Consider the following 12008-nt stretch of genomic DNA (forward strand, 5'->3'; position numbering starts at 1 on the left):
GCATGGTTTACATGAAGACTCCACCAAACATTCCCTTGCATCAAAATGGACCGTTGTTTTGAGTATCGCCCATTAACAATTAGTATTAGTTTATTGCAACATGGGACAGGGAACTGTAGACTAAAGCTGAAAGTCCCATTCTAAGTACTACAACCCTTTCAATAAATGTCAGGTGAGCAACACAGCCAGGATCAAACTCACGGCTCTAGTTCCAGAAGCAGGGTCACTTACCTATGAACTACACATGTAACTATTTAGCTAAGTCAGAGTTATTTTATATTTGCATGAATTTGTAGATCTATTAAAGTGTGTCTTACTTGTACTGGTTCCATGGCCTCCTGGAGCCATCAGGACACAGAAGTTCAAAGTCATCCTCATCCAGGTTCCTGGCCCATTCCTCCTCACTGTGGCCATTGGTGTTCTCATACACGGTGACATGGTTCACAAAGGCAACATCACCAGCACCCTCAACAAGGCACCTTGGGGTGGAAATAGCACAATAAGATGAAACGAAATCACAATTTCTTTGTACAATTTGCCCATTTACCAATTCACGTAACAAAATTCTGAAAGACTCTCTTATTAACTTCTTCAAGTTTGTACCTGAATGCTCCAGAGTATCCATAGTAGGGTTCGTTGGTGTTGCGGACACAGCGGTTTTCTCCCTCTCCAACACACAGGGAACAGAGGCTCTCAGGGTTGGTGCTATCAGGGTCGTACTCTAGGCCTTGGGCACCTAGAAATGTGCAGTGATCAATATATGAGATTGGAGGAAGAGGACAGATTGAAAAAAACAAAGTAGTATGCTATATGGTAGACGTATGAAAGCATGAGTGTTTGGTTTGTACTGACCAGGCACACAGCTCTTGCTGAAGAATTTGCCCACAGCCTGTGCAACAGACTGCCTCTTTGCCACCTGCATCTGGTTGTTCTGGATCAGCCAGCCAACAGGCACGTTCCAGCCAGAGGTCTTGCCAATACCGGTGTGGCAGGACTTACGGCCACGCAGGTTGTTGATGTTGATTTCCTGGTTGTCCTTACGGACCACAGCAACAGCCCAGTAGCTGGCATCACCTGAAAGTGGCAGAAAGCTTTAGCATAATCACACTTTCAGCACCAAGGACATAGAATGGTAATGTTTGGAAAACTTGCAAATTGCTTCAGTTGCCTTGTCATGTTCAAAATTAGTATTCACCAGAAAGCACCTCTACTTTAAAGCAAATCCATGAAGTATAAAACAATTTCTTTTAGCAAAGCAGACTACTATATCAATCAATCAGTTCTTTAGAGATTCCACCATAAGATGGAAGAAAGGATGAAGTTACTTCTCACCATTTCCATAGTCCTCCCCCATGACTGGCACCAGGTTGTACTTGGAGCCAGCAGTGTAGATGTCTCCTCCATCCAGAGTGATCACATCAGCCTATACATAGCACAAATTATCATTCCATTATGATACAATACTTTCTATCATGCCAAACATTCTGGGTAATCTTGCTAAATCCATTACAAAATCGCCAAACAGTCCCTGCACATACAAAAATGGCTCAAACAAATCTTTAGTGTGTTGTAGATTGTATGTAGTAAGTAGATACAAGGACATCATATAGAAGAATGTCCTTGATATGTATTACCATGTTATGAGAGATCTTGTACATGCAGTCCTCAGTAGACTGGCCCTGCACACACTCCAGCCTGTGGTTCAGTCTCCTGCTGAAGGCACGGCTCATCTCCTGGCACTTCTGCTGCTCCTGGCTGGAGATGGTGCACCAGCGCAGGGTTTCTATGTTGAAGGCAGATTTTTAATTGTGAAAAAGTATTGATTCATAAAGGAATAACCCGGTAATCAGTGATAACCATGCACAATGTGATGCATTGTGTGATATATGTCAACATTGAAGGCCCCTAAGACATACAGTGTAAGCAAAACACATCTGGACACATATCAATCATTGTCTGGAGATTTGACAAGTTAGGGGCATTGACCTTCGACCACATGCATGGGCAGTTCAAATCATGAACTGGCTTACTCTTAGGCGCGAACAAGCCTTGAGTAATATGTCCCTGATTTCCAAAAACACAGACCAAAAATTGATTTGCTAAAATCAATACTCAAAATTTAATGTAGTCTTTAGAAGCTGATTATACTGTGTATGGTAAACCAATATTTCTGACAAGCCTAGGGTAAATTAAGGACATATCACAGTTTGCAAGTTTGCCCTTTGTACTTTGACTTGCCATGGTCAACACCTGGTCTCAAACAATAACAAGTCCAAAGTTCTGTAATTTCCTGTCTCATTCTCAGGTCAGGGCTAGATAAGTAATCAAAAGCAAATATGTCTGGCGTTCTGTCTTGTTTGCTACACCATAAATATTGCAGAACCGCAGACATGTTTTTTTTTTTTTTATCTAGCTTTGGCCTCAGAATGGAGACTGCTCCAACTTAGTTCAAGCAAAACCATCTTGCTGATGATGATCAAAGCTATTTTCCTTTGCAAATCATGTTACAGTAACAAAACCTACACTGCTAGAAATTGGGACCTGCAAAAAATCTGTGATAATTATATTGGATATTACAAACTGGGGAACCTATCGTATTAATGCAAAACAATATTATTCTCAAGGTTCTTCTCAAAAGTGTTGATGTGGTTCAAAAACTGAAATGATATCTGACTGGTCTACAACTGAACTCTACAGGCTACTGTCTGAGATGTAAGAATTTGTTGGAGGAGGATGAAACCTTCTACAAAGTCTTAAAAAGGTTGTTACCAGTCTTGGAGTGGTGGGTGATGGTGGGTGCCTGGTTCCTGGAGTGGACGGTGATGTGCATGTCCTGGCTGATCTGGGCGTTGACGTGACCCTTGCCCTTCTGTTCCACAGAGATGGCATGGACGCCGAAGCAGTACTGGCCATGGGAGTTCTCAGGTACACTGCAAGTATACAGCATGATCTGAATAAATCTATTCCTATGTCCCACATACGTAATTGCAACTGTATGTTTACCGACTGGATATAAATTTTGAGTTAGAATTCCAAAGAGGACTATATAAAGAATTACTGATCACGAAGCATAAGATGCACATCACACAATACTGCAGTAGATGGCAGCTATGTATCTACTTCAGCTGTTTGTTTCCATTATTCATCTTTTGTAGAAGAAGTGATCCTAACTTTAAGAGATCTCGATGGTGTTTATGGGGAACAAAGAGTTCAGAAAACTGTCCTAAGTTTGAATTATTTGTGTTGCCAAGATAACAGTTCTAGACTAATCCAAGCCAGCCCATAGTTCCTGCTTACTGGATGGAGAGCTGGTTGGCCTGCTCCTGAGTCAGCTTGTTCAGGTTCCTGCGGGGCACACGCTGGCCACCCGCCAAGAAGTGCCACCCAGACGGCACACTCAGCTGGCACTTGCACTTGTCTGTTGGTAAGGACAAGAGCATTTAATCCAACATTTGTCATAGACTGTGAACGAAAAAATCTAAAGCATCGCAAAATGATTAATGCATTATGACGAATTCATTTTTGATAGAGAAAAATGGACGATTTGTACTTTATCTTGCACAGGACCTTAGGAAAGTTTATTAAGTCATACCAATAGTAAAATGTACTACATTAAGTAATGATGTCTAGTAACGTGATACATGCTGATGCTAAAGAAAATTTCACTAGATCTCACACATTTTCAATTACATGGACCTGTGTATGTCACCACTTATTATGCAGTAAGCCGTGTCCACACAAAGTTTATCAATACCGAAGGTTACATGATTACGTACTAGACTTGCAGGAGACCTCCTGGCCACAGTTGCAGAGAGTCACAGTCAGAGTCTCGGAGCCGTCCTGATCTTGTAGCTGGGCCTGGATGTGCAGGGGGATCACCTCACCTTCATTACCCTACAGGAGACAAAGAGCGGACTTAGAACAATTGTACAAATAGCATATCTACACAATACATGGCAGCACTATAGGTACATACTTTATTATAGGATATTTCACATGACTATAAAGAAAATGAGACATTGAAATTACATCAGTGTACTTCCTTTATTGGCTGAGCTTATCCAATAAATATGCTAATTGATGGTGAGAGGTCTAGGGATGACAGAAATTGATGATGTAAATTTTAGAGTGTGAATTGGATTAATGAAAGACAAAGACCTAACTGCTGATGTAGACAGGTCCAAAGTGCATACTGTCAGTTGAAGTACCAGAGTGTTGATCATACAATATTTGTATCTCCTGACCAAATAAAACCAAATGGAAAGCATTGCCTTTCTATTTGTTATGTAACAACTCTGCATATATGACTATGGTCTCATAGAATGGAGACATAAAATCACTGTCATTTATCTCAAATTCATGAAAAAATTCAATATTCTCTCTTATTCTTTTTGGACAAGGATAACATTAGGTTATACATATTAAGCACAAAGTGAGGCTACATGTGTTTTGTACCCCTCAAAATTATGTGTAAAATCATTTGGGTTAAGCTGGCTCATTACACATGGCAGGAACATTTTAAAACTGCCATAGCAAAACTGCAGGTTTATGCATATTTTGAGATTATTCTGTTTCCTGACAATGTCAAATTTTATCAAAAGGCACTTAATTCTGGATGCAGTACAGGGCTCTAGCCAGCTCGAAATTTTTTTCCATCAGCCAATTCCCATTGTCGCGAAAACACTATTCCAGGAGTCAGAGAGACTGAACTGAGACCTTGAAAAACAGGTTTTAATGAGATTATCGTATTGTCAACAATCATGACAATAGCAAAACAAACAGCCATGGACGGCGTCCCCAAGCCGCCTGAAGCTTCCACCATCAGATTTTTGTCCGTCAAGGTTGACGGATTGGTTTTAAAATTTTCCGTCACACGCAGCAAATTTCCATCAATTGACGGAAAAACGGACACTGGCTAGAGCACTGATGCAATATGATGATGATGACAAAGTAAAACTTTATCCTTGCACAGTTGCAGTGGTGAACATCACACCACTAGATGGAAGGTTAACTCACCTGTACATGCTGCACCTGCAGTCTGGGCTCGTCAGGCTGTGGGCGGAGACTGATGAAGACACTGGCGGGCTCACTGCGCTCCACCTCGTCCTCAACAGTGTAGACAAAGTTGTCCACCCCACTGAAGTGTTCCCGGTCAGGGCTGCAGAACAAGAACAAGAAGACTGAGTCTCAAGGTTCTAAAACTGCTTTGAAAAACTTTTTTATCCAAATTCTGTCAGGTTGATCATAATGCATTGGACAGAGGTCCTGTGCAAGAAAGCTTTCATAAAACATGACAACATCTGTAAAATTACTGGCTTTCTAGTTGCAACATTTTCCCCCAACAAGTCACAAATTAAAGATATTCTACTTCAAAAAAGGCATACAGGTGTGTGAATTACCATTGGTATAACCTTAGCTACTATCAAGCAACACTAGCACAGCAACTGTTCAATTTAACATTTATCATCTGAGGGACATACAGCACTAAAATCTAATGAATCATGGCATTGCTTATTTCAAGTACATATTTATGACTGTAAACTATCCACTGCTACACCCAAAATATTGACACTGGCACTCATATATTTTATGACCCATTGTCTTTAAACTTGACTTTGTATTGTTTATTGGTCCTCAGCCATAAATCATCATGGACATGACATTAAACAATGGCTCAGACATGAGCACTGATTTTGTCTCAAGTTCTCAACAAACAAGGTAATGTTTTTATGACCTTTGTTGCAACATAAAAGCTCCTTGGTTGCAATTGTCTTGGCACTCAAAAGTCTCATAACCTTAACACTTGAGCAGTGTTGTTCAACTTTGTAACTAGTAAGCCCAGGTTTGCAACACACTTGAAAAATACTTCAGACAATGCTTGAAATGTCTCAACAAGACCCAAGTTGCCATTGTACGATATGAAACTCTATGTCAAGAGCAATTTGAATTCCAAAGATATAAATTGGGCTGGTCCTGATGCTGTAAGGATCATTATCTTCAGTAGCCAATGGGAAGCTTCAGATTCTACATGGCTTGTCCACTTTTGGTGACAATGCACAATGGTCATGGCAGAAATGGTTATGAGACAAAGAGAGAGAAACTTGTATTCAAGATCATTATAAATCAACGTGATGATTGAGATGTCAAAATGGCTGCCTTTAGAGACTGTCTTACAGCATACTATGTGACTGAACCATCTGACCAATCACACTGACTTAACATCATTACTGCAGTTGTATCATTCACAGGTGGACTCTGAGCTGTGAACTTTTTGTGACCACCTGTTAACCAAAACTAATGACCTGTAGAAGTCATCTGATGATAACCTGATGTCTACAGATGTGCTCTACACATTTCTTGGCACCTTTGATCTGCCCTGGGCACATGTGTACCCTGCACGTGTGTACGATCTGGTCTACACAGATATGCCACTGTTGTTCCGTGATAAAGCAATATACAGTAATTAACACTTTGCTGGCTGTAAGGCTGTATAAGCTGTTAAGAAGTTACCTAATGTGTAGCTTTTTTATAAAAAGATAGCTGAAACTGTCCTTGTTGTACATTATACACCCCCTAATATTCTATAGTTCTTTTTTCCCCAAAAAATGATCTGTGACATCCAACAATCAAATTTATTGGTGTGGCATTTGAGAGATTGTTCCCGTAGTCACAGGCAGCGCACATCTGGGGGACCACCAAGCCTCTCCCCAGTCTGCACATGACTGACAGTTGATTGTTACAGAAAGTGCTGACAGGACAGGTGGCGTGACCACAGGTAACGGCATGTGGTAACCCAGAAGTGTTGACACACGGCACCTTAGATGTAAGGCTATATGGGATTACAGGTTACACAACAGGTACCCTTTTGCTGGGGTCAAACAGGTTCCCCACATTCTCCTGGGGTGGACTTTGACCAAGTTGGCAGAGTGCCATTGTATGTAAATCACTCTAAAACTCAACCTGGCTGGAAAAGGGCTATTCTAAATCCTATACACAGCAAAGATATACCAAGTTGTACCTTTAAGTTCCAGCCTTTATACTTGTAGATGTCTAAACTCCACAACAGAACACTGATAATTTCTTCCCTTCCTTTAAATAAATTTAATGGAACATTAGGTCTATTTTTTCTTGAGTCCTCTTGCAAGAGATGCCTTACTAACTAAAGGCTTTAAGGCATTTTATACTAGCTGCCCAAAAACTTTCTTCACATATATCAGTTCATTAATTCTGAGTCATAACAAGCAAGCAATTCATAGAAACAGCCAATGAAATTGTGGCAACAACATAATAATACCTCACCTGTATTGAAAGCTTCCAGTCTCCTCATCGAGGATGATGTTGCGCGGGTTCTGGAATCGGAATCGGAGGTTCGAGCTGAGCTCCTCTCCGGCCCGTGGACAGGCGTGGAGCTGGCCGTAGATCACATGATCCTCTTGGCTTTTTATCTTAATGTCGACCGCTGTCAAGTGTTCAGCATCTGAAAGTATGGTGGAAAGATGAGACCTCTGTGGTACTTAAAAAAAAATATACAGACCAGAATGAGAATATTTCTGCTCCCAGAAATTTAAGATCAGATAGAATTCTGGTGCCATGCACTGATAGGGCTGACTGTCAATCAGCTCTTTCCATCTGAGTTGGTCTTTTACCTAATGGGCAATTACTTTAGAGACAACTGAGTGTTTAGGGCTCTGGACCATTTAACATGGAGGAACCTAACAGAGAAATGGACCAGCTCCTGGCCTAGGCTGCCTAAGGTATTGGACACTTCAAGAACTAATTTTCTAAATGCTGTATCACTGTTCCAGTAACACCTCAGTGCTCCATACCAATATTAATAGGACAAAATCACTAGAAAGATGTGTCCATGCATTATGCTATCCTAGTAACATTCTTTTCTCACAGATAACGAACACTACAACAGGTAGTCAACTTTTTCTTGTTACCGTATCTCTAATGCAGTCAATGCAATAAGAGTAAAAATGGAAATATATAATATAGGATTCTTGTCTTGAAAATGTCATCCAAGGCTACCAGTTACATTCTAAGCTAGCCAGGTTGTCTCAACAGGTTGATTGGACCACTAGCAATTTTCCATTCTATTTTTTTCATGAGGCCTTTTGCAAGTCTAAAAAAACAGATTCACACTTGTGAGTTTCCTCCTAGATTATACATTATCCAGTTTTTGAAATTAGATATTAAAGCGGAATACACCGTTTAATCCTAACGGTTTGAAGTGCCATATGCCACTCGGAAGGCCCACATATCCTATTGTGTAACTCTTTCAGGGGGCAACCCCCACTAAAACCCCAGTGCGACAAGCCCTTTTCATCCCATAGTTATGGTAATGTGCCTCCCCACAAAAACATTAGTCCTGTTGTGATCCCATTCTTGGCATCAACAAGTACATTTTTGGGAGGTTGGCATTTGTACATGTAGACTGCCAAATTTGATCCCTTTAAATATACCATCCCAAGGCCAAGAAAGCAAACCTTTAGCAACTTGACTATTTGAGATTGAATGTGACAGAAGACTGATGTTAAATTGCCTGGCAAATTTTAAATGCTAAGCTGGCAACGGTGGTGCCATATGCCACTATGGGAAATGTACTGGAAAGTCAATTTGACCTGACAGTGTGAGTGAAAGGAAAACAAATTCATCTAATGGCATCGACTGGTTGGTTTGTGGTCAAAACGTAACATTTTCTGACAAACATGATTACAAAGAAATTGTGATATGCAACTTTCCTAGGCAAGTACTGAATTGATGTTATCAAAGTTCCAACTGCACTTAATCTTTGAGTACTCACTGCTGTACAGAGTTTCTCAAAAATTCATTGTCTCCCAAGGAAGCTGCATATATCCAAATTAAATTAATACTTATTTATAAATTCTATGTGAATGAACGAAATTGTGATAAACATATTTTCAGCATAAAACTCTTTGCATCTCAAATGGATTTTAAAAAATTGACATTTGGCTGAAAGGCTACTGCGTGCTGATCTATCAATGCAAGCTGCAAAAGAAAATGAAACTTCGTAAAAAAAAAGTCTATTTTGTTGCAAAACTGTTTTACGGAAGAGCAATGAGAAGGTCAAATGGGGAAGAAGCCAAACTTACTGCTGTCACACTCCCAGGCGGAGGCACAGGCCACCCAACACAGGAGAGCCAAAATCGCGGGGACCCTCATCTTGTCAGCTGTCCCAACTGAACTGATCTCCCCCGACACAGCACCAGTATTTATAAGGTCCCCTTGAACAATGGGATTATGGACCAATGCACTGTTTATGCTAATTAGAATAATGCTGACACAGGGTGGCCCTGCATGTCACCATTTGCCCACAGCAAATACCAAAAGTTGTAAATTAACCTCACAGTGTCAACTTATTTGATAGGCTAGTAAGTAGTGTACACTCTACATAAATTTTGTTGGTATTGTGGGGTACCACACAGTCATTGGTTGATGGGGCATTTAATCACTGCAGACCCCTAAGACAGAAGGACAAAGCCATTTATTGAAGTCATGCCAAAGAGCATTTGCAAGTCTGGTCAGGCCACAAGTGTTTTGGGTACATTAAAATGCTGAGGCTGCCTTCTGGATCCAACCACTTGTTGTCTTCATCAGCACTTTTTTACACCAACAGGATCACCCCACGTAACATGATAGCTTGTACAATGACATCATCAGCTTGTTTTTCAGTTTGGGGGTTAATGAACTAAGGACTTTAGCTTCTTGATGTCAAGTTGAGGTTGATGGTGTCCCCACTGGTTACCTATTCACTCATATTAAAAAAAAGTCATAAGTACATTTTCTATAGCACAACAACAATTCTCAAATACTATTTTTTTCTTAAGTAGAAATAGTAGATTGTTACCTTGGCCCGTGCCTGAATGGCTTACGTTAAGAGCCACCAACTTGGTGACTTTTTCTAAAACTTGGTTGACAATAATTTCATAATGCTCACAAAAGTTTTCCTTTTTTGTGTTACCATGGCAACAGGTTTCTGAAAGGCATATTCTAGAATGTTAAGGTTTTAACGATGTAGTCTCCAGTTTTACTTGTTATATTTCTGTATTTTCATAAGTTTTTTTATAAAAATTGGATTGAACATACTTATGATACACTTAAAATATGAAAGTCCTTTTTTATTACAAAAATCCTGAAATATACAATTCATGATTGTTCATGGTTCCAATTACTATATACATATGGTTCCAAATACTATATGCATTTGTAATAGCAATTTCTTTGTTCAGTCAAACATTCCACTTTAAAAATGAGATCCCACTTAACATCTATTTCAGTTAATCTATCTCATATATTTTTCATCCAGTCAAATACCAAGAGAACCTCAATGTCCAAAGTTACAGAAATGTGGTAACAATGCGAGATAATGACTCTATTGTTCCAGATCTCATTCAGTATTGTACCTAAATATCATCTGCAGGTGTGCCAGGTGGCATACAACAAGGCTTTCTTTATTCCAGTGAAAATTTCAGCAGTTAGTGACCAATGACCTTGCATCACAATGATACATGATTATAGGCTCTACCATTACTTATATAATTTTAATGGTGTTACATGATAAGTCCAGGCTTTTAGTGTATTAACCGTTAAGCGGTTAAATACAGATACTAAGTTCTTGCCAAACTCTACATCACATACATTGTGGTTACTCTTTCATGAACAATTTTTTATATATATTGATGAGATAGACTTTCTACTAATAAACATTCAAACTTACTTTGATATCATTATATCACTTACCCATAAGATACAAGTATAATCACTATAATGACAACGTGTAGATCATACGGTTGATACACTTTTGTCTGGGTTCAAAACTTCTGAAAGTCCTACATTCGTACCTCCTGACACAAAGATTTAATTCAGTGGATTACAGTCGACAAGGAACAACAATCTTTAGCTGGATTATCCATCTGTCCAAATAGGAGGAAACTGGTTTTGGAGCTCCTGACTTTGCATTCTGCTTGGCTGCCTTTCAAGTTGGCAAAGGGACAAGATGTGAGCTCAGCCTATTGGCGGGTAGAATCAACAAACCTAATGTGCCACAGCTAATGTTACATACAGTACCGTGCAGCTCACAAACTGCTGATACCAGCAGAAAACAGTGCTTCTCGGAAGGAAGGCAGCCTGTTGTTGTTGCCAAGGTGTGCCATGTGTTTGGTTAGCCTTACGGAGTTCTTACTGCACCACCGGAAGAACAGATATTAGGACAAAGGTCATCCCAATGTGGAAAACAACTCACAGTACTGGTAAAGATACTGATGCACTGGGCTCATATAGACACAAAATATGAGCTGAAATAGAAGAAAGCTTCACCCTTGTAAAGGCGTTTGTTGTTGATTTGGTACATACAATGTTGTTTAACTACCGACTACAAAGTGAAGCAAGAGTAACCATTGGCTGTATCTTTTTATCATTTTATGGCTCATGCAAATGGAATTTCATTTATTGCCACTCAGATTGATTATCAGTTTCACCAACATTAGAAGAAGGCATGCAGAGGATTTCAGATCTTGCCTGTTTATTTTAAGTGCTGATTCTGTCCTGGATGTAGTCCAGGGCCAGGAAACAAACAAAATTCCACAACATTGAAAAGCCATGACCATGATGAACCTATGAGACCACATAAGTGTCAGCTTACTCAAACAAACAGATCATTAGCTACTTTGGGTAGTACTGTAAATGCATTTAAGTTTGCGGGGATCTAATTTCGCAGTAGCGGGAAAATGAACTTTTCGCGGTGGTTTTAATTTTGCAGTAGCACCATGCACTGTAGTCTCTTACTGTTGTGGAAAAATGTTCGCGGTGGTTTTAAATTCGCGATGAAGCGGCCGCCGCAAAAACCACGAACATTAATCCACCGCGAACATTTCTGCATTTACAGTAACTGATGTCTGTTTCTAAGGCTAAAATTTTTTATCACTCTATGTAGTTGAAGTGTATTAGAGATTGTTTCAATGTTATATATATAATAAGAATAACAG

At 39.8% G+C, this 12008-nt stretch overlaps 1 protein-coding gene across 1 annotated transcript in view; it reads right to left on the reverse strand.

Moving 5' to 3' along the window:
• Nucleotides 1–9266, reverse strand: part of LOC118415881 — a gene marked incomplete in the record, with an annotated part of 35770 nt that extends 26504 nt beyond the window's left edge. The window contains 8 exon segments of the mRNA XM_035820788.1: nt 1333–1423; nt 1635–1783; nt 2770–2930; nt 3298–3418; nt 3777–3894; nt 5017–5158; nt 7300–7477; nt 9117–9266. Coding sequence (XP_035676681.1) covers nt 1333–1423; nt 1635–1783; nt 2770–2930; nt 3298–3418; nt 3777–3894; nt 5017–5158; nt 7300–7477; nt 9117–9186 — 1030 coding nt within the window.
• Nucleotides 9267–12008: the final 2742 nt, after the last annotated feature.

This window comes from Branchiostoma floridae, chromosome 5 (assembly GCF_000003815.2).
Source record: "Branchiostoma floridae strain S238N-H82 chromosome 5, Bfl_VNyyK, whole genome shotgun sequence".
Classification (NCBI taxonomy): Eukaryota; Metazoa; Chordata; class Leptocardii; order Amphioxiformes; family Branchiostomatidae; genus Branchiostoma; species Branchiostoma floridae.